This window comes from Chanos chanos, chromosome 2, assembly GCF_902362185.1.
Source record: "Chanos chanos chromosome 2, fChaCha1.1, whole genome shotgun sequence".
NCBI lineage: Eukaryota > Metazoa > Chordata > Actinopteri > Gonorynchiformes > Chanidae > Chanos > Chanos chanos.
The window spans coordinates 55,492,200-55,516,151 of NC_044496.1; the positions used below are offsets into that span (position 1 = coordinate 55,492,200).

General features: G+C 41.4%; 2 protein-coding genes across 2 annotated transcripts; both read right to left on the reverse strand.

Annotated features, from left to right (window-relative positions):
- Positions 1–918: 918 nt before the first annotated feature.
- Positions 919–10,715, reverse strand: ccdc69 (coiled-coil domain containing 69). Its single transcript, XM_030765578.1, has 9 exons — positions 10,668–10,715; positions 6,884–6,947; positions 5,881–6,059; positions 4,508–4,595; positions 3,790–3,863; positions 3,452–3,553; positions 2,913–3,032; positions 1,639–1,736; positions 919–1,102 (listed from the first exon to the last, which is right to left on the reverse strand). The coding sequence occupies exons 1-9, from the start codon at positions 10,713–10,715 to the stop codon at positions 919–921; spliced, it is 957 nt and encodes a 318-aa protein (XP_030621438.1).
- A 3,658-nt stretch (positions 10,716–14,373) lies between these two features.
- Positions 14,374–17,757, reverse strand: LOC115805799 (ganglioside GM2 activator). The gene is made up of 4 exons (XM_030766484.1): positions 17,652–17,757; positions 17,358–17,510; positions 16,238–16,420; positions 14,374–14,890 (listed from the first exon to the last, which is right to left on the reverse strand). Exons 1-4 carry the CDS (start codon positions 17,748–17,750, stop codon positions 14,735–14,737), a joined length of 591 nt encoding a protein of 196 aa, XP_030622344.1. The 5' UTR covers positions 17,751–17,757; the 3' UTR covers positions 14,374–14,734.
- Positions 17,758–23,952: the final 6,195 nt, after the last annotated feature.

The window sequence follows — 23,952 nt, forward strand, 5'->3', positions numbered from 1 at the left end:
AAAGTCATAAAGAAAAGAAAACAAAACAAAACATCCATCCACGCTGACGTCTTGACAAACTCTGAGCCATGTCCAACAATGCCGTCTTTTCTTCGACTGGGCGAGTTCACCAGTGCTAACGTTGCCCCTTTGTGAAACAGCTGAACACGTGCGTTGTGTTGTTCGGAGAATATCAGAGAAACGCTGCTGTATTTCTCCTGTTATCACCCAGTACTTGACTTCAAAATAAAAGTCTCCATCCAATTACCCAGGTGCTCATAGCTGACGCTTGTGACCATATCCAAAGTGTGATTATGCAGATACACGAGTCTTGTGCCAGCACGCTAATAAAGTCTGTCACACTCTCTCTCACGTACACAAACACATAAAAATACTGATATAAAAGTGCTAGTGCATCTGAAAAAAAACAAAACACTTAGAAGTGCTTTTGGTTTTGGAAATGTTACAGGTTAAAAAAAAAAAAGTTGTTCTTACACTTTGGAGAAAAAAAAAACACATTTTAGTGTGACTGCATTTTTTCTTGTCCCGTACGGCGAAGAGAAAAAAAAAATAACAGTTGAACCCTTGAGTCGCTGTTTCGCTCCATGTCAGAATAATTTTTTTCCATAGTTATGCGGATTAAAAAAAACAAAAAAAAACCTCGCAAGAATTCTTCGGTATCATAACGCAAACTGTTTCAACGGGGTAGCAAAAGTTTGATAAAAACATTTTAACAATGGAAAAAAAATGAAAAAATGAACATCAGTGTAAGGCCTCACGGGGCACATGAGTTCCTACTCTCAGTTTGACTGTCACTGAGGCAAACGGGCAGATGTGAGAGAGTTCCTGCAGTGTGTCAGCAGAGCCAGGTCCCAGTGAAGCGGAGGCGGGAGCAGGTTGGTTACGGCAGTCACATTTCAGGGCTGCGCTGGAGCTCCATCAGCTGACGGAGGCCTGCGGGACGGGAGCGGACATGTGGAAAGAGGAGCGAGAGGAGCGAGAGGAGTCTTGGTTGTGCAACAGTTTGAAGAGGAGCTCCTCCTTCTCCTGAGAAAGCTTCTGGTTCTCCATGCACTGCCTCTCTAGCGCCTCCTGCAGGTCCCTCTGTTCTTTTGACAGTTGCCTGTAAAGTAGAAAAGACGTGTGACGGTTTCGGGAACGCGGACCAGATGACTCCTAAACGATCGCCTCATTCTATCACCCCTCAACCTTACACAATCTTTCTCAAAAACATCTGGTCTTCCAGCTCATTCAAATACTCGACACATTATTCGTCGTGTTATACATATGGCCACTAGGTGGCGTTTATGTACAGAAATAAAACTGTACTACTCGTTCAACAGGGAGAAAAAGGAGTCCACCAATGTTCCATGTATTGCTACAGTAACAAAAAGCTAGTAGGACAAACAAAGTTTATTGAACTTATATAAAAGGTGCTGACTCGTGTATATCACCTGACAGTATCACCTGACACAGCACATGAGGTTATGGGAAAACAATAAAAACATTGACAGAATCCTTGAGACTGATAAAGAAGCTTTTTAACTATGGTATAACGCTCAAAGTGATGTTCCTTTGGTACCAGATGACACCCAGTAAGGGACTTAGGCATTGAGAACTGAGCAGAGGGGTAGGATAACTGGAGGGAACAGGCCTTACTGAATAAGGGTTTGATAGTTCTCCATCCGAACTCTAAGGTCTTCGTTCTGCTGCAGAACATGCACGAGTTGATCCTCCAAGGAGAGCTTTTTCTCCGCCTGCAGTAATCATCAGAAAAACATTTTCACTAACAGACAGGATCAAACAAAACTGACGCCTTTCATTCATCGAAGAAGCCTCATTGTTTATGGACGGCTGCTTAAGTGTAGTGTGCCTGTGTGTTTGTTCTCCATATCAGCACAATGCAAACAATGAAGTGTTATACTTAAGGGACACTGTCTTCAAATTTGAGGCCCAAAGCATTATGGGATTTGGAGTTTCTCTAATTCACAGCCTGTCTGCTACTGGCCCAATCAATATACACACCATCCCAGAGTCTCTTTTTCTGACACTGCATCTCTCTGTCCTTAAAGTCCTTATGAAAGGAGTGCATGTAAAAAAGCAACACCATATAATTTACAGGCAATAAAATATCCGATCAAGTCTGCAAGTAGTGGCAGAGAAGGGTTGAGGAACAGAGCAGGGCGGAGTGGAGAACCACAGAGTCTGTGAGGCGTGTTTCCAGATGCACAGAACCACGAGGATTAAAAACTGTGTGTGTGTGTGTGTGCCTCTGATATACAACAATACACACTTAATTAACACACTGTGCCTCAAACAAAGACCAAAAAACCCCCCAGAAAGTGTTGTTGATGCACATCTACAGAAGACAAGCTTGAGGGGGGGGGGGGGGGGGGATCCCTTGGTGGGACAGTCAACACTATTGTGCGTTTCAGTCAGTGAGTCTGAGTTCTGTTTACACGCCAACTCTGGGAGGTTTTTTTTTTTTTTTTTTTTTTATGAGCGTTAAATCTGCACTTTCTGCACGAGAGGAGAGTTCTTCGCTCTCACGACAGGAGCGGAGAAGTGGTTTTAAGGCATTCATGTGTTGAATATCGCTCCAGGACTCGAAGATCTGATGTTCACTAGCATATCCTTGGAGAGAGAATGTAAACAACTGATGAGCGTACACCCCCCCCCCCCCCCCCGACACACTCGCTGTGTAATCTTCCAGGAGTGCAGGAGTACACAGGAGTGCAAAGGGAGTAACAACCATTAAAATCACAAACATATGACTCCGTCATAGCTCCCACACCACCGTTAAGGGAAATGGAGGGTGCAAGAGGTCAGTTTTTTCCATTCGGACCAAAAAAGGTGAGCACGTGTGTGTGTGTGTGTGTGTGTGTGGGAGTGTGTGTGTGTGTGTGTGTGTGTGTGGGAGTGTGTGTGTGTACCAAGGCCTCCATCTGCAGCAGTCTGTTTCTCTGCTCTTGTATACTCTCCGACTTCATTTCAATGACAAACAACAGACTCTCCTGCTCTTGCTCCCAGAATGCACCTGGGCTGCCGTGTGTCTGCTCAGAAAGATAGAGAGATGTGGAGACAAAAAAAAAAAGAGAGCGAGAGAGAGAGAGAAAGTTGTGGGGAAGAAAAAGGGGTAAGTAATAGGACAAATGGATGCAAGTTTTGTAGAACAAACTAAAGCACAATTCATTAAAAAAGAGAGAGAGAGAGAGAGGTGCCAGATATCATACCATTCATTTAAATACACTAAATCTGAGAGCTTTCTGTCTCAGGGGTGCTAATATAGATTTGAGTTACAATAACCCTAACCCTAACCTCTACGAAAAAAGTACTCTGACGTTTACGCGACCCAAACTTTGCCTTTCGTGAGAATCAAAAATCAGGTCTACCCATCCTAAAATCAGGTCTACCCATTGTAAATCAGGTCTACCCATCTAGAAGCTCGATCGGTTTTCTACGCCCATCGTACCTCTATATTTCTCTGCAGATCCTTCTTCAAGGTGGACGCCTCGACTCTTCTCTTCAGCTCAGTGAAGTGCTTCAACTCCCCTGTCAGCGACTCTATCTGCTCCTGTTCACGGTTCACACAGAGTTCACACCAGTCATGTCATATGAGTAATGTGCCCAAAAAAAAAAAAAAAAGAAGAAGAAAAAAATAAAAAAATAAAAACGCATAATGCAGTGTTTGTTACACGACATCTGAGTTAATCTAATGAAGGGACTAACATCAGGGCAACATACAGTGGGTAAGTGAATAAGAATGTGACAGGGTAAGTGAATATGAATATCGCTGGTCATATGTTTTACCTTCATCTCATTCCGCTCTGCCAGATGTGTCTCGGTTAAGGTCTTTTTCTCCTCGGTGTGAAGTTGCTCCAACTCTGTGGGGGCGAAAGTCATTTCATTTAGAGTGTCTTCAGACGAACGCTCAAAACGTGTAATGGGTTAGCGCAGCCGGGGGGGGAGGGGGGGAGGGGTGTCGTTAATTTCCTTTTGATTGTCACATGCTCTTTTACATTTACAGTGCATTCATACAGACTCGGAATACAGACTTATGTAACGAGGATGAATGTGAGGTTGATTTGCTGGGTTTCAGTTCATTTTCCTGCTGCTGTTTTGTTGACAGGCCGAGCGAGCGGTTTATTTTACGGGTTTCTTTGATGGACGAGCTTCGTACGTCAAACGGAATTTAGTTTAAAGGAAACCATTAACACATGGAACATCAAACCTGAACACAGACCCAACAAAGTAAAAGAAACATGAGCCTGATGCCGTCTTTCGTGAACCAAACGTGAACTTGGTTCGACAAATATGAATCATTTTCTCTCTCTCGCTCTCTCTTTTTTTTTTTTTTAACCTTTTCTGCTCAAGGCAAAATAAACAAATTTCCAGCAGGTGTCGCTCTTAACAACCATAACACAAACAATTCCATAACAGAAATGAATGAATCATAACTTTTTTCAGAAATGTGAACAGGCAGGGAGACTTCTGGAAAGTGTCTCCTCTTATGTGCCTCCATTCTGACCTTGTAATTTGCTGGTGTGCTCCTCAAAGGTTTTCCTCATCTGCTCCGCATGTGGACCTTGGAGTTCATTGGCCGTGTCCTGCTTTACCTAGAAGACACAAGACGCAAAGACAAAGTATCATCAGTTTACTCAAACACAGTGAAATATGTGACCTCAATGGACTGGCCCTCCCCTGTATTGAAATGGGAGTCTCTTTGAGAGGGAGAATTCACCCATTATGACATATGGGTCCATTATAATATTAGAAAAAAAAACGGACTTTTCCAACATGTTATTTGAGTGGGACGACATTTTCCAGTGTTTTAGACTGTTTACATGTATTGAAATCTGGTAGGTATACCAACGAGCGTTTTTTAACATGCTGAAATATACGGAGTGAAATATAACGCTTTGTCCTGTCCCCTGTGAGAATGAAAAGAACGCTATAAACCAAATTATACACGATATGCTCTCAAATAGCTTTTTTTCTTTCTTTCTTTTTTTTTTAACTCAAGCGATATTTAAAAAAAACACACACACACACACACACACACACACACACACATTCACTGGAGAATTCAATATGAACACACTGTTAATGGTATGGTGAATCTGAGGAGTTTTTAGTGTGTTTTTTTTAGCATTGCTACGGGATGAATTTTTTTTTTCTTTTGCAGAAAAATGTATCTAAGTTAAAAAGGAAAATGTCCAGGTAGGTTTTACAGTGGGCCAGGACGTGAAAAAGTGTGACCATCTACAAACGTACAATTATTCCACCAAAAGTGAAATTTCCTCCTGTCTAAAGCTGACGTCTTGGAATGTCTCTGAGTTTAAAGAGAACTAGATGAACAACTTTGAGAAACTCCGTCACAGAGACGGGGAAGACATTACTTGCCCGTTAATACACATGTCATCTTTTGTTTTTTGTTGTAAAGGACAGGTGTTTTCTTTACATTATGCGATGGAAAAAAAAAAAAAAAGAAACAGAAAGCCCTCTGAAGTTATAGGTCTGTGAAGGGCTGGCTTTCTCGTAAAACAGGTCTGGTTTCGTCGGTCACAGTTTCCTAATACCTCAGCGTGCCAAAGTATTCCTGACGTTCAGTCCGTGCAGAGGATGAAGTGCTGAGCAGGCATCATAACAAACGCTCGCAGATCGGCACTGTTCCCGTTTCATACCGTAATGGAAAGGCATCGCTTTATCATTACCGTTGACAACTGCACAATACCTTACACATCTGCGTCATCTGGTATTTGTTTTCTGTTCTCTCTTGTGAATGATATTCAGCTTGACGGTGCATGTCTTTGTGGGGGGGGGGGGGGGACTTCTTGTGAGATTGAACGGCGTGTTACAGGTGTAAAAGTTCAGACACAGACTCGAAGTGAAATGCTGGACCTTTTCAGTGATGCTGTGGACTAGCAGGCAGAGATCTCCATGGAGATTGGTCTTCAGCAGCTTGTCCCTCTCCAGGTTTCCTTCAGCCTCCAAAGCATCCTGGAGGACCTTGACCTGCCACACGTACTGCTCCAGACGCTTCTCCACGCCGGCGCAAAGCTCGTCCAATGGGAGTTTTCCTGGAGGGAGACAACAACGCAGCGTTAGCGATCACTCAGCCTCGGATCCGTCTTTCCCAAAAGAACCATCCGAGATGCTGTGCGGTGTCATTCAGTCAGAAGTCATAATCTCACACACAGTCAGAACCCATGGGTTAGGTCTCATCATCATACCATTACTCAGTCACTGGTTGAGGCCAAAGTCAACAAAGCCTAACAATGAATTTGGAAGACGTGCAATCTATCACTCATCAGCTCCGTGAAAGACTGTTTTCGCGCAAAATAAACTAGGTCTATAATCAGTTAGAAAAGTCTGAAACCAACACTGAAAGAGCTTTGTAATTCAAGACTAATGCGCACCTGCAACTGTTTTTCAAAAGGGAAGAGAAACTCTGGCGTCACAAATCATTCATCTTCAGGGGAATAAACTATAACTTATGAGATACAAATCAACTGATTGTTCAGTTCACATGCCCTTGCCTGCCATGTTTCTATAGCAGGTATATGAATATAAGCACAGAGCAGGAGTTTCCTAGCACACAGTATTTAAAAAAAAACACACACACAAAAAACACAAAACAACCTCACTCGCCGTTTTACGCTAGCAGTTCCGATACCTTTCGTCCCTAAACTATGATCTATATATGCATGTTTGCATACACAGACACAGACAAACACACAAGCAGGTGTTTGTTACCTGCGATATTACCTGTAGCACAGTCTGTGATTCTAAACTAAAGGAGTCAGTTTATATGTAGAGGTGTTTTGACAGGTAGCACCGCGGCACAAGGCCCAGCGCACGTATACACAGTTATGACAGGGGCGCAGGGCAGGAAACCACTTACCACTTCCATCCTGAGCACCGATCTCCTTTGAGTTCTTCTTTCCTTGTTTTACTTTGTTTTTCTTCTGAACGAGGGAACAGAACACAATGTTTCATTTTAAGCAGTGACATTTCGGAGGGAGAATAGCAATTACTAATATTCTTCTACACGATACACTGACAATAGATCAAATTACAACCCCCCCCCCCCCCCCCGACCTCTCTTAAACAAATGTCAAAAAATGAATAGATGTAAATAAGATATAAAAAGTAAATAAAATGCATTTTTATCCAACATTTTTAACACGCCTTTAATGATTACACAAATCCTGACTGACATTAAAGGGGGAAAAAAAAAAAAAAAGCACCGTGTGTGGTGTGCAAATATTGATCAGTAGCAATCAAACAATAATGAACTTCATGTGAAATTCATATGAGTTTTGGAATTCTACAGTCGTCTCACGTAAGTACATATCCTCCACATTCCAGAGCAGTCTTAAAATTCTCGCTCCCACATGCCAGTGACACGGTGTCGCTGAAAGTCTGACATCACCCACAGATTGTTTACAGTAACACAGCATATCTTCACGCCTCGACCAGTATCATTAAACAGCGAACAACGCTCGGGGTCCTTTCTGTACAGAACGGAACCTCCGCCGTCGAGCGTAGCCGTTAAAACGCAGCTTTCCTATTGAGTTACGTAAGTGACCAACCTGAAGTGGGGAGGCACTTCACAGAAAGGACACAGTGATTCACCAGAGTAAGTGGGTGGGTTATTCCAAAAATGAAAACGTAAGGATTACAGACTCCGCACAGTGACTCTCTCTCAGTGAGTGGACGTGAGTGCAGAACTGTGAGCGCACCGTGTTGTTTTAGGATTCTCCGACCGCATCTTTCCCTTAATCTGAAATTCAGCAAGCGCTGTGAAATTGATGTGACATGGGTTATACTAAAAGCAAGCCAATCTGAGTGTACAGGGTGGATAAAGAGCATTGCAAATGGACTAATAGTGTCAAAAACAGACATAAAAGGATTTGTGGTATCTCTGCCCATGGGCATGCATGTGAAATCCATTGATTCACAACACCAAAATCATCCTTTGCCAAACTGCACAATAAGAATGCATGTACAGTCAGCACAGAACTGCTTATGTGAAAATGCCAGAAGTCTACCTTAAGCAAATGACAACTTTTTTTATTATTATTATTATTATTATTATTATTTGTTGAGCTTTGTTTGTTGGCCTAGCAGTGATTATTCTGATGAGAGTCTTTCAGGGATGGCTCATCTAACCAGCAGCAGGAGTAGCAGCAGTGCACACAGGCGAACAGTTATATAAACATTCATAAAAAATGGTCATGGGGGAACATGAACACATAAGCGAGATTAAAAAAAAAAGAAAAAAAGGCTATAAATACTCTTACACCCTCCCACAGACAGTAGTCTGCTGCCCCCTCTTACAAAACATTAAAAAGAAAAAAAAAGAAAAAAAAAAGAAAAGAAAAAGACAGTGTTGGAATGGCCATGTTAAACATACGCCACATCAGTGGATCATTACTTATCACTACCATGTGTTCGAATAGCCCCCCCCCCCCCCCCCGGTGTCAAGACCCAGGAGCGGCCTGGTATTTAGATTTCCACGGGGGAAACGCATCCATGGCGACGTGCAGGAATGCCCAGGTCAGCAGGGAGTGTTTGACGGTTCTCAGAGTCAGGGCACACACACAGGTGATTTAACGGTTTAAAACTCACGTGCCGAATTTCTACTGATGCTTCCAAAACACCAGGGCAGACACAGAGCACTAAGTGGTCAAACGCATGGAGGTGGGGGTGGGGGTCAGGGTTGTGAACTGATATTCCTAGGCTTTGACACGAACCCTGTGTATTGCTCGTTTCAAGATTTGGGGGATTTTCTGTTTCAAAATCAGCCTCATCTACTTTATATGAGGTAAATGAGGCAACTTCATTTAAACTGTCCCTTGTGCCAAATGTAGTACCAAAAAAAAAAAAAAAGAAAGAAAAAAGTAATGCCATCTTCTGATTCAGCGTTGAAGCCCTCTACAGAACAGAACAGGCTTAAACTTCTTCCAGGAGGCAAATGGTAAGAAATGGAACAATCCAACTTTAGTTTGCACATTTGATTCTCCTGCCCTGCGTGTAGTCTGTGAGATGATCATAAGACCAATCCTTGGGCTGTGTCTTAGAACACTAAAACACACACACACACACACACACACACACCACATCTATATAGCAATCACAAACCTGTGACTGAATCTTCAGGCTTTTCTTTAGGACTTCCTACCAGAAAACAAGGGCAGTCATTCAATACTGAGGGGTCTAGGTGCAGTTTGGCTTCATGCTGCGGCTCTAAGCATGTAGTCAATGCTTTTGGCTCTATGAAAGCGCTGAGCCATCAGTCAGACAAATCCGAACCACACAAGAACAATACCTGGGAGGCAAAGTCAGTCATCTAAATTCACATTTGAAACATGATGCTATTCAACCAAAAACCACTGACTTATTATTTTGACTTTTACCCAGTTTACAAGCCAACGCGATTGACTATGCTGGTCAATTCAACAAGTGGGGCTTAAGTTGAATTAAGACCTCAAACTGTGATTGTTCATATAAACGTCATGCCACTAATGAAAAAAACCCACATCAATACTCAGACACATTTACTGAGTCTCTTAAGCAGGAAGCCAAAAGTTCTGCCCTCAAGTAAACACGTTTTCATTACACATTATCCTACATGTGGTGTTTGTTTCAACATCTCCTGAATGACGTTGTTACAGTAAATTGTGACTAAAGCCTTTTTTCCTTGTCTTGCCTTTGGGGGTATTCACACCTCTCCAGTTGCCTGTGTCCACCACAGATGGTTAGGTGAGCTATAAAGGTTAACGGTCTGCCTGTGCTAGATCGCGTCAGATCTCTTTAAAAAAAGAAACTGGCACAGCATCCATCTGCAGTTGCAGACTGTAAATCCACAAACAATCTGGGCTAATCAAAGCTTTTCTAAGGCTTTTTCAGCAGGGGGTTTACTGGGAGTTGGCAACGCTACACTGAAAACTAACATGGAGAGAAAAAAAACCCATGTTTTGGGGATGTTGAGAGCTTCATAAAGTGATATTCTTCTGAAAACTAGCTAATGATATGGTTACCAAACTGACTGAGATGTGAGATTGTTTGAAATGCGAGTTGACCAAGATCATTAGTAAAGCCGGTTTAAAGGCTACGTTTTACTAGCTTGATTCAGAATCACATTAAGAGCACATCGAACTCAACGTCTCGTTGAACGACTCAAAATCAGAAAAGTTGAACTCATAGTGACCGTAAGTTTGCGCTTTGTTTTCAACTAGTCGTAGAAATTTGTTTGGGAGCTACTCGGTTGATCACATAGTCACGTCCATTTGATAGAAGCGGAACAATCAGAACAGAGGGCAAATGATATGAACCGCTAAACGCGGAAATGTACCAACCGGTCATATTAAACTGAGTCGATAACAACAAACTTATATACTCAATAAAGGCGTTGAAGGCACCCTCTTAAACGGAGAAGAATATTCTAATTAAAACATACACAGATCCTAAAAACTAATATTAGTTATTTTGAACATACTTGATCTTGCTGTTCCCAAGAAGGAAGGGGCGTTAAGGCAAACTGATGTTACAGAGATCTAATTCATAGTTGTAAGACATTTAACATATTCCAGAGAACCGCAGACTCCGCTACTGAGTCGGCGTTTGGATCTCTCTCTCTCTCTCTCTCTCTCTCTCGCGAAAAGTTAAGAAGAAAAACTTACCTTTCTCTGGGAGTCTGGGCTACATGCCTTGCTGTTGTAGCAACCCATGCCTACAACAAGTCTCACCTCTTTACCTACACTAACTAAACTCAGACAGATCGCCTTGTTCCTCACTTAACGGGGGTAACTGTTCGTTCCAAATAGTCGTTCTGCTCAAGAGCCTCCTCTTCAGCCTCCTCTACAGCGCGAGGTTGCTTGATTTGAAAGTGGGCGGGCTCCAAACGTAAGCCTCTCAAAAGCAGTGCGATAGACAACTGGAGTACAAATGATAAACGAATGTCACCCCCCGCCCAGTTCTATAATAGTGTGTACTGTTCCATACGCTATTGTGACGCCGTCAGACTAAATACATCGGATGAGGTGCAATAATGAAGAACATTAAACAAAGCAGGTTTAATTAGCATTAGTCTACAGCAATTGAATGACAACGTTTTCGAACTAATGCCCAAGTTGACTGCATTTAGTGTCTAGATTTGCACCGTCTCTAAATTATATAGTTATACATGGAATTGAGGAGACGCATAGTATCGAGACGTACATCACAAGCAATAGTCCATAAAAGTGTCTGGGTAAACTGTGAACTGTTGGTTTCCTTTTTGCGAGCAGATCATAGCTGTAATTATTCCACCAAATCACTGACATATGGAGACTGGCATGAACAAAACCCATGCAGATCCATGGAAGGCCTAGATCTAATGAGTGATATGTCACTGCCAGGAAGCTAAAGTGGACGCTAGGAAAGTATTGAAGCTATGTGAGAGTAAGCACACCTTTCCTCGTTTCCATTTAAAAGTTCGCTACTCTGAGAAAACATCCATCAGCAGTTAGCCGGCTTTGGCGGAATGTGGAATGTGTCGATGCACTTCGATAACGTGGGCTACACCAGAACATCTGCTTGGTAACTTTCTACAAAGTGTCCTAAAATTACTTTTCCCTTTAGTTTTGAGCTGCTACATTAATACAAGGGTTAACGCGTGGGATGAACAAATCGAAGTTAATTTCTTCTTAATATATCCCATACCTCAATGGTAAGGTGAAATAACTTATCTTGTACCACAACGTTGTCCTTGTTCCTGATTTTTTTTTTCGTCATAGCGAAGCTCTCATCTGAGCCAGTAATGCCAGGGTCGAATATACTGTAATGCGTACGGCGCTCCTCGAGGCCTGTTCTATTTTTATCCCCTTGGCTCTCTTGTTTGGTTTATATTAAGCATAGATGTGATACCTCAACCTCAGATCATGTGAGGAATTTGAAACACTTTCATTTTTTTTTTTTTTTTTTGAAACCTAGTCTATTTATGGGGCATCCCTTATCTGACATAAAAAAGATATAGCAGTTGTTACATGGAACTCTGTGTGAACAGAGGAACTTTCCATGGGGCAGCAGCTGCAAAGTCTCACTTACCAGCACGCTCTTTTTTCATTGGTTACAATAATAAAGAGGCAAGCTGTCAGATAACTCGGGGTTTGTACCACTATCTACAGGAAGAACAACACTCCAATCTCACAACGGTAGGATAACGACAGGAATAATGGATGATGTCATGGTCAAACAGTAAAAGAGAAGATTTCTTTTTTTTTTTTTTAATTTCTCTCTTGTTTGTTTGGACACGTTGTATATGCGGCTCAAACTGAGACAACGCCCTTAAAATGAACTAACAACATTAATAGTTTTTATTCTAGTAACATCAAAAGGCGGATTTATTCTTAGTTCTTAGTGAGGAGAGGGGGTTAAATATTCCAGACACAAGTCTCTCCTGCCAGTTCCCACCGCATTCAAGTATTCTTTAAACAACTTCCTCTGATTAACACATAGTTCAAACCAATTAGAGGGGCTCATGCACATAGCAGACTCGCTGGAGTAACTCTGTCGTTATAATGCTTGGAACCAGTTCACACACACCAGCTATACTAAGCATGCGTACACTGTTGTGACATGTGACTTAAGAGGGGTTTAAAACATTAGCCTTTTTTTTTTTTTTTTTTTTTTAACAGACAGACTTAGGTCTACCAGTACCAAGCCTTTCTGTCAAACCACCCAGTGTTGATGTGGTATGTGTTTTAGGGGGGAAGCTTTAGAAAGGCGAGGCCCATGGATCGCCGTACATGGGTCGACTCCTTCAGCCACACCATTACAAACGGGGAACAGGACCAGTTCCAGTCAGTTCCCAGTAAATAAAAAAAAAAAAAAACTTGCTCTCTTTCACAGTGAACTGTGAGATAACATTCTTTCCATTGCTTTCCTTAGACCATGTGTGAACTGAAGGAGCGAGAGAGAGAGAGAGAGAGAGAATGTTGTGGTTGTCAGAAACAAAATGTTTAAAAGTAAACAAGTTAATGAGGGGTGTTGTGTGTTGTGTATAAAGGACAAAAATGTATTGAAAACATATCACAGCGATTTCAAACACAGTATGAAAAGCATCCTTTTATTTTTTTTTCCCTCTCCCTTGATCATCAAATTAAAATTCACCCTCTCGAACCTTGAAGTAATAATTTGTTACTGTGTTTCAGACAATCAAAAGAAAAAAATCTTTTCATGCATAAACACTGAGTACACACACACACTCACACACTTCAGAGCGTTGTGATAGTCTGTTCTTGTCAGAAGGGGCTGCACCTGGACATCTGGAATAAGTAAAATGGTTGAGTGGTAACAGCAGAGCTCACAAAATTAGGAATGACAAGAATGATAAGGGCAGATGAAAAGACCTGACTGAACATTGGCAACCAAACCTTTAACAGGCCCACAGGACAAAATACAGAGCTGTGTTTGAATTATAGACATTTCTCAGCAATCTTAGTTGGGTCCAAAGAGGGAAAAAAACCCATTTCTATTTAGAAATAAACATCCTTTAGTCTGGAAAGATCATTAACAATAAAATCCACTCCAATTGCTATTGGCAAAGTTTATTTCATTATTAGTTTCATAGCTGTGTTGCTTTGTCAAGTGTTTACCCTCAGATGTGAGACAGACTTGAAAAATGGCACCACCAAGTGGCCAACAGAGGTATAAACCACAGGATTTCCCTGAGGCAGGAAAAGTGCACTTGTTATGGTACCCTCATGGTTTAAAATCAGATAACAGGATAAAGTTTTTGAACCCTTTTTTTCAGGAAACACACAAAAAGTTATCCAGGGGTTCTCTTACTTATAACCTGACTGTTTCATGTGACCATAGGAAATCAAACACCGTCATATTTAAGTCTGTTAAAACTCTAGAAAAAGAATCAATTAAGCTTTAGCCATATTCATTAAAACCTTTATTCAGAATCATAAGAAGTCCATAACATTCTATTAACAGAACTATAGGTTTTGGTTAAATTCACAAATTTGGACATATGTCTTATTTAGGCACTGGTGTGGTGATGTTTGTTATTACTGTTGAACAAAAAAAAAACAAAACAATGCTTTTGTGCAATGTGATCAAGGTACACTAAACAGACCACCATTTGTAAACAAGAAATGAAAAAAAAAAAAAAAACAGAAAAAGAGAAAATGTGCGCTCATATTTTACTCCCAAAATAATATAGAGAGACAGATTAAACATAGTAAAGAACCTTTGTTAGAAGTACCAAAAGGCATTAGAATTAAAACAAAAAATCCCTTTCAGCATCATGGGATACAACAACATCTACAAAACAAACAAACAAACAAACAAAAACAAATCAATGCTGCTCTGTGCAAAGTGTATGCGCAACATATAAAATAAAGCTTCCATTAAAAACAACGCCTAAAGAAATCGAACATAAATGTAGTTTAAAAGCGAGTTAATAAGTTCACATTCCATTAGTTTAAGGAAAAAAAAAAAAATGACACGAGTAAAATCGCTTCTGAAATGGCTGGAAGGAGAATTTCTCAGCTAAATTTGCATTCTAAAACTAATACTTAACCTGTGGAAGATCAGTGTGATTGTTTGTGAAATGCTCTCACAGCAATTGTCCATGTCTCCCGAGTCACAGAACCCTTTTAACGGAGCCCAGAGATACTTCAAAAAAACCAAAAAACCCACAGAGGAATGAAATGAATGTCCCGCAGTAGTTTGGCGGAGTTTCTCCCAGTCCCAGGGGTTAGGTGGAGTGGATGGAGAGGCTGACTTTGACACAGCTCAGCTCTTTCCCATCGCTTCCCAGAACACCCTGCGCCTTGTAGTTGCCGTTGGTGAGCCAGAAGGGCAGGTCTACGTCCGGCAGGTAGAAGTCGGTCTGAGGCAGCGTGTAGTCGCCCTGTGACAGAAACAGTTTGACAGGAGTTAGTGAGGGTGTGAGCAGACACAGTTAACAGTAAACACAGTTTAAAAGAGAGAGAGAGAGAGAGAGAGACTGAAAAATGAGTGAGGCTGCGTTAAGACAACATTTGTTCTCCTTGAGTGAGGAAATAACATTCTTAAAAATCATTATTACATTTTTAGTTCTCGAAATATTATGGTACAACATATAAACCCATAAGGGAAGTCTAAAACATCGTATGTATCAATAAGGTTAAGCACATGCATTGTTAGGCGCACGCTACACACGCTGTAACTTAGACTCAACTGTTTGTGATTCACAGCAAGACAGTTTCTCACGTCACACATCAGAGAAATGCCTGGAGTCAAGGGGAAGATCAGAGGGGTCTACCATAAATCTGGATTCAGAGCTTAGCCATCTAACTTCTCCTTTCAACACAAGGCTCATGTCTGAAAGGCAGATCACTTTCTATATAGGCACATCAAAACTTTATGTCACATGAAGACCAAAGAAAGCTTCATCCTTTTTATTCTTTAATGATGTACTCCAATGTACAACATATATGTATGTATAATTTTTTAAATATATTTATAAAATGGCAAGATTGCTTAACTATGTCAGGATTTCTATGGAAAGACTGAAATAATTAGGTCTATCAGATTAAACAAAGGACTCTAACATGAAGATGTTTCTGTCAAATTCACCAAGTGAAAATCATGGGCGCCCATTAGATTAATTCCAACACTGATGCTATAATTATTGCTTATCTCTTATTAGTTATGCTTATTAGTCATAAGTAGTGGTCATATATGATTACAACAGTTTAGAAGCTTAGCAGAACAAACTATTAAGTCATTGTCAATGTCCTGATTGGATATTATACATTTAAGCCTTATACAATTATGCCTGCATCATCAGCTGCCAACAAACAACCCCCCCCCCCTCCCCACACACACACACACACACACACACACACACACACACACACACACACACACATTTTCATGGGACTTTGTGGTACTTTTTGCACTTACAGCAGATTTCATTTCCTTACAATCCTGCACAACAATATACTGCTCTTCTCAGCTACAGCAGATTGCTCTATGTTTCTCTGCTACAACATTATACATGTTAGACACCCCCCCCCCCTTACGTAAATGCTCACATGGCTGGTCAGAGAAAACAAAGCAGTGTTAACCGCAGCTGTAATATTCGTTAACATGTATCTTATAAGGATCGAGTGAGGTCAGCAAATTTTGAGCACCTCTCTATATGCTGAGTTTGCCTCATGATACACTTGTATGGTGAAGTGAGTGTTGAGTGAAACTGCACACGCAGACTTACAGCTTTGAAGGGACAGTGACATGGGATGCCGTACGTGTGCAGGGGCTCGGGGCAGTCCTGCCCTGGGGGAATAAGTGTGTCCAAAAGCTCACAAATGTCAGAATAGTGGCAGCTTCCCACCTCCTCCACACAAGGCACCTTTATCCAGATCCCAGCAACCTCCTTCTCCAGCGTCACATTCAACTTTGGGGAGGGGGGGGGGGGTTAAACAGAAAACAATTTAAATGGATAAATACATAAGCAGACCAGAGCAATATCTGGGTCAAACAGGATAGAGAGCCTAAGGTTTTGTTGGCTATACTTTCTTCAGGCATTGACATACAATCTGGTTGGACAATCCCAGTTTTACAGTTTGTCTTGTGATAGTCACAGGAGCAAACTGTAGCAAAACAAACAGAGGTCTCTTGGCACAAGACAGACAATGATTACTAATGTTATCTCACACAAAATTAGTTTCAGCCAAGACAGAAAAAACATATTCTTTGTAAGTATGGCTTGTAAGAGCAGACAAGGAGCTGTAATCCAAATTTACTCACGAGGCTAATTTTAAACCGTTACGACTGTAGAGGAATTTACCAAACTCACTGTTTGGACACAGTTTTACGAGCTGAAATGTGCACTAACGCAACATTGAGTAATTAAAAAAAGATACGGTAGCCCACTAAATATAGCATGCGTTAACTTCAGGTCATAGTTTTTTCTTTCATTTTAGAGTCTGTGGTGAACTTCCTGAACGAAACCAGTGGGGAACCATGAGAACTCTAGTTCTCTAACAAAACAAGTGCCTTTTAATTTGGCAGGTCAAGGAAACGTAAAGGAAGGAAGAGACATCAGTTCCATAAACAGAAATGTGCAAACCAGCGTTGTTGTTCAGACATAGCTTATGATCCAGTCCCAAAAACTAAGAAGAAAACAAAGGCGCGAGAAGGTGTAACGACACAATATAATGGTCTCGAACATTATGTTCCAGGACGTGATGAACTGAGTTTGCAGAACGCGACCGGCTCGGAGCACTTTGTCCACTATATTAGACCGTTAACAACTGAAATAACTTCAATACTTTTAAATTTGGAAATAACTCGTTGCATAACAATTTCAGGTCACGGATACGTATACTCACAGCGAGTGGCGAGGCTAGCTCAACCGATGTGGTCCCCATTGCACTTGCTGTTAAATCTCCCGGAATAGCAATGGGGTCAGGAGACAATTCTAGTGTCTTTAAAACAGCCGGATCATCAGGTTTCCCGCAGTTTGCCCAAGAAAACCCCCACATCTGTCCGGTTATGTGAAACATTGATTAGATCACAATACGGTGGCATGACAGGTTATTCATGTACACGTCTGTCAAGGCTGTTTATTCATCGAGTCGCTTCAATAGGTCCATTACATATGATAAACGCTACAATCCACTCACCTTCGTTAATTTTCTCCTGAAATGTGCCTTGCACGTACCTTGCAGCATACATAGATTGAATGTGCATACGGCAATCAGCAGGGGAATACTGCTCCTCATTGTTTCGCTTTTGGCTGAGCACAGATCTCAACTGAGCGCTGCAAAGACAGACTGTTAGACTAAATGAGCGTAAACAACTTCTCGCAGCAGGCTTTAAATGACTATCGGTAATGTTTCTGGTCACTTTCTTCCGTGTTTATGGTTTAGTCCTTTATTGCAGAGCAGTACAATGCCCTCTAAAGGCGGGAGGACTAGGGTGCTTTGTGCGTAATCTCTGGTGTTCTTTAGTTAATTGTCAGGTAAGGCACTTGAACCACGACATTTACTGTGATGCAGATTACTTCCAGAGCGTTACTGTGTGTTTACCCTACAAACATAATTTAATATAAAACATGCTAGTCAGTCCATAAGCCGTTTGGTAGAGGTTTTTTTCTCAAGCTTCAGGGCACTCAGTAAATGCGAACTGCATTTAATTTAATTCTTCTTAAGCAATAGTCCATCACTCTACACCAGTAAAGATATGAGATATCAATAAATGTGTATTTATGACTTCCTACAGCTTTGAAAGTTGTATCATTCCCAATCCGATCCAGGCAGGTTGTCGGCCTCGTGCCTCACGGCCATCAGTCATTCCATATTTTTCACCTCTATAAATCCTCACGTGTTTCTAGGCCTTATTCATTCTTATGTAAGTCTAAAAGAGACGGGCATGTTTTAATGTTGATATGATGAAATTCACGAGGATGATTCAGCCAAAGAATCCACAGGTAGCAACTTGAGCCTCGACGTGCGTTCTCATCCCTCTTCGGCAATCCCTGTTTTTACTGGACTTGGAAGACAGAAGTATGAGCGTGCACACGCGTAACGATCGTCGTTTTGTCTATTTCTGACCACGAGGTGGAGATCTTGTTCTTAAATGATGCACACATGCACACTACAACACATAGTGTGATAAAACGTTTGGTCGCCTGGTCTAAAGCTGAGGTCATATGTGCCTTGAGTACATGCAGAGCAGTTCTACGTCGCAAAAAATAAGCACAGGTTCGCAAATGCAAAACATAGCGTTTAGTACAGTGTTACAGAATCGTGCAAATGTGCTGTAGCTTGCATAAATTCAGTGCGTCTCACTGTATTGGTATGCGGGCCTGCTATAGGAAATATGCGTAAATAAGTATGTGGAAATAAGTGTGTTTCATCGTAGAGAACCACTGTGCGTTCAGCTCGTGCATACAAATCTTCAGCAGTGATATTATTGTCGCTGTTGTATTGCAGTGTAATTTATACAAGCCATGTTATCTCCTTTGCTCGATGGACTCACGCTGAACTGTCGGCCCATATCCTGGGAGCAGAATGCCTTTCTCTCGATCGGCATCAGAGCGGAACAGATTACACACTTCTCTGCCAAGCCACGTTAGTGTTCCCAAACATTTAAGACTACAACAACAACGGGGACTTTTCACTTAGAAAAAAAAAATCCTTCTGTGTAAATGAGATAATTGGTAGACTTTCTGAAAAGGGATTAGAGATTTTGTCCTGTACCGCACACTTGAGCAGGTGTGATTACAAAAGACCAGTCAATGTAGGGCACGTTTTCGGCGCATGAAAATACAAAAAAAAAATGTAGAAAACACTGGTTAATTGGTGCGCACTGAAAACCACAGTCTCGTGATGTTTCTAACTCTCATATATGCTGTAAAAATGGTAGATCTGGATGACTGAATGTGCTAAAATGTGTGCCGCGAAAGTTAACTGTCGTGCGATTGAATGTTGCAGAAACAAATGCGAAGATCAGGGCTTCGGAACCCCTGCGTGCTGGTGCTGCTGAAGTGCTTTGGATGTGCTCTACTAATTTACACTGCCTGCAATGCTTTCCGCATCTGAAAGGCTTGACGCCGTACTGTTTGTTTTGATTTGCCTCTAGCAGGTACTAAAACATTGTCTTTTGTGCCAAAATCGGACTAGACATAGAGACATAAACACATCTAGTAATAACTCAGATTGGAGAATAGCAGTTTTTCTTCTGTTCCTTCACAGGCTGCTGCTCAGATGATATTGACAGAATTACAGAGACAAAAAATGAATCTCTCGTATTCAGAAATGGTAAAAAAAATATATAACAAGGGACATGACAAATGCAACATATTATTATTATAACGGAACACATGGTATCGCATATTCTCATTGTGATCTTTACATAGTTGATGAGAAAGACAGGGAGATGGCGAGCTGCCTTTTATGTGTTGTACTGAAGCATAAGCAAAGAGAGATTTTAATCGCACATTTCAGATCTCAGTCATGCAAGCCCTGGAACAGAGCGTTCAGACTTGATATGCATGCGTTGCCAAGTATTGACTTGATGGTCGTACGAAAGTTGTCTCCGTGCACATCTCTTTTACTCCCGTCAGACCTCACTCGCTGGTGGGAAAAGAATGCAAGTTTCACCTCAGAACCTGTCGAATTCTGTGATATGAACGGAAGATTTTGGTGTACTTCTCTGTAACTTTCCACAGAGCGTTACGCATACACCGAGTCGCATATGTGTCGTATCTTGACGCAATACACAAAAAAATTAAAAGCTCTACTCTACTGTATTTTATTCAGTGGAGGCCTACTTTAATCATATCCACCCTGCCAGTGGCCCAAGATGCAGTCCATTAGACCTCAGTAGAAATGACGGTGCATTTGCATCTTGCAGCTGTAAAACATTTCATATTCTCACACAAACAGGTTGGTGACACACACCTGTGGGGTAAACACCTACCTCCCGTGGCCCATAACTCAGGTTGCATATTCGCACCTCCAAATCCTCCAAATTCTCTCGCTTTAATACCTCCTTTGAATTTGGAGTGGTGGGGTGGCTTGGGTTTGGAAAGGGAGGGGGGTGTGTGTCACTAATACTCAAATTCCAGTGAGTAACTCATGCACCTACAATGCCATAATAACTTAATAGCTCTTTAACATAATTACGACGCATTGATGGGCTGTGCTTTCACTCATCCATATGACCACACAGATCTCGCGACTATCAGCCACGAAAGCGTCTTTTTTTCTCTTACCGTTTGACCTAAGTGCTAGAATAACTCAAGGGCAGTGTAGTTTAGAACACAGCAACCTTCTTGTCACCTCAGCGGAGAGGCTATAAATATGAGGTTAGTTTAAATGTCAGCTCTAACTTCATCATTCCATCTTTACTACTGACAAAGCGTTGGATAAATGCCCAATATATCAAAACACAAGAATGTACCTCCTGACTTAAAGACATGATCTGGGTTAAATGTATCTGTCTGCGAGAGATGTATGTACACCTTGTCGGATATAGCCGATATTTAAAATAGACTACTGTGTTGAATTTCATCCGTAACTCCTTGGCAAGAGGGAGGCATTGGACCTTTTAACGAGGATATTTGCTTTAGAAGGAGTTGATAAAAAAGTATCGTTTGGGTTTTCCCATCTGCTTATTTTGTGGTTTGTGGCCTGCTTATTTAATTATTTCATTTACTATTTTTGTGGTTGGTTATTACACAGCCATAAATATTCAAGACTATTTTTTTTGTCCTCTGAACTCCCAGAGAGGATTTGACCTCTGTCTGAATCATGAATAAACATTTCACAGAGGAGGTGAAAGTGGTGTTCGTCAACAGATTGTATAAATAAAGTAAGTTAAACGGGGGTCGCTTTCAGGATTTCCTTAACAAATAAGCATATTTAAAACACTGCCACACTGAAACACATCTTTTGCTATTTTTTACACTTTTCAGTTCAGAGTTCAGAGGTTTTATATGGAGAAAACGTCATATTTCTTGTGAAAACTGAAATGCCTTTGTTTCCATTATACTGTTATGAGAGTTCATGGCAAACCTGACGCAGTTAACTCGTCACTTATAAGCATGGATTTTTTTTCCCCCTTTAAAGTAATTTAGAGATGGTGTTTTGACATGATATGAATTCTGAAAAAAAAAATCCAAGGAATTACATTTAATGATATATCTTAAGCCTCAAACTTGAAAGTCAGCTAATCATAAATCTGAGACAGTTTTCTGCATTCTGCACGTTTTGGACCCGGACCTGGTTTTAATGATATTTGCCATACCGCGATGTGGAAGCGAGAGAGAGAGAGAGAGCTAACTGACAGAGTTAAAACTTCACAGTTTGACTTCCTTGTTATAAGCTCTGCCCGGAGCACTGTTGAGCAACAGTGACAGACACATCTGCCCGCACAGGGATACTGAGACTTGCTGGGGCAAAGCCGTTTTGAGGAAAAAAGACACCGTTTTTTTTTTTTTTTTAAGGAGCATACTCAGCACTTAAAAGCTAGATTGGGTGAAAGGTTGGAATATAGGTGCTTCCATAAGGAGATGAAAACGTACTTTTCACCTACATTCCAAATTCACTCGTGTGTGTACACGAATGTGCTCATGTGTCAGTCGTTTGACGTGAGAGGTTGTGTAAACGTTCACGTTTGGACAATGCAGTGTCTGATTAACAACGCAGACACCAAGTAATCTTAACATATGCATTTTAAATGGGGTGTGCTATATACAAAAGGTCTCTTCTCACACAAACCCAGTTCAAAACTCTTGGGTATAAGATTTATGTAGGAGAGGATGTAGTGATATCTCTCTCTCAGATCCTCATGAATGCTTACAGCTTAACCTTTGCCATGTCAGTGTGTGTGTGTGTGTGTGTGTGTGTGTGTGTGTGTAGTTCACGCCTGCCAGGGGGCCCCTGAAGATGTCTTTAGTTCCCTGTGCATTCTTTCTTATCTAATAACTGGAACAGAAAGAATCCCTTTTTTTCACCGTTATCGGCGCGGAGACAAGCCTCCATGGTCTCCACACAGAGGCTCTTTATTTCAAATGAGAATGAAAATAAAGCGTAATCTTATCTGGACCCTGCGGTCCAGTCACACTTCCACCATGTGCATCTGCTACACTGTCTGTATGTCAACGGTGCCTGAAACAGAGTTGCTTACCAAGGCCTGTTCCACAGTCTTTAATGATGGAGGAAAGAAATATGACAAAGAGATGAAGAGATGAGATGGAACAATGCTACAGCTTTCTCACTGATACACGAAAAGGGGGGGGGGGTGAACAGAAAAGACATTTTAAATACCATATGAAGGAATAACGGCGATTGTCTTTCCTTATTTTCTGTGACGTAGAATGGGATGGTCATTTTGCTGAAGCATTGGAATTAGCGGCACAAGCGGTCTGATGAATTATTTAACGGAATATTAAAGCAATTTTATCACTTTAACAACACTAACAACATTGCATCTGTGCGCTGAGCTGCAGTGCAGTGAAAAGACCGCCTGGTTAAACCAGTTCTCTGCACCCTCAACATGGATGTTTGGGATAAATCAAAAGAAAATAAAACAACACACACACACACACACACACACACAACAAAAAAGAATAAAAATGCCCCCAAAAAGCCAAGATGTATTACACACCACACACATTTGCTTTGATGTCTCTGTGAAAGTTTAATAGATAGCATATATATGCCCTGTATATCTTGGAGAGATAAGAACACGTTCCTGTGTTTTTCATCATTCATTCATATTTAGATTGTTCGGTGAAAAGGTCTACGATCAATGCATTAATTCCCTCGTTTGCTTGGTGTGTACTATTAATTTCCATGCCATCAGCACACGCACATATGCTCAGGCATATGGCAATGTAAAAAAAGACCTGTGCTAATCAACTGTAAGTGAGAGAGAGAGAGAGAGAGAGAGAGAGTAGAGTGAGTGTAATGGTCTGTGTGTGTGTGAGTGTGTATGTGTGTGTGTGAGAGAGAGAGAGAGACAGTGCATGTTTGCTGGTGTTTGTGTGTGTGTGAGAGAGAGAGAGAGATAGAGTGTATGTTTGCTGGTGTGTGCGTGTGTGTGTGTGTGTGAGATAGAGAGAGAGAGAGAGAGAGAGAGAGAGAGAGAGTGCATGTTTGCTGGTGTGTGTGTGGTGTGTGTGTGTGTGTGCATGTGTGTGTGTGTTTGAGAGAGAGAGAGAGAGAGAGAGAGACTGCATGTTTGCTGGTGTGTGTCTGGGTGTGTGTGTGGGAGAGAGAGAGAGAGAGAGAGAGAGAGAAAGAGAGTGCATGTTTGCTGGCATGTGTGTGTGTGTGTCTGGGTGTGTGTGGGAGAGAGAGAGAGAGAGAGAGTGCATGTTTGCTGGCGTGTGTGTGTGTGTGTCTGGGTGTGTGTGTGTGAGAGAGAGAGAGAGAGAGCCATGCGTGTCAGTCCCAGCGGGTCTGCTGGGAGTTT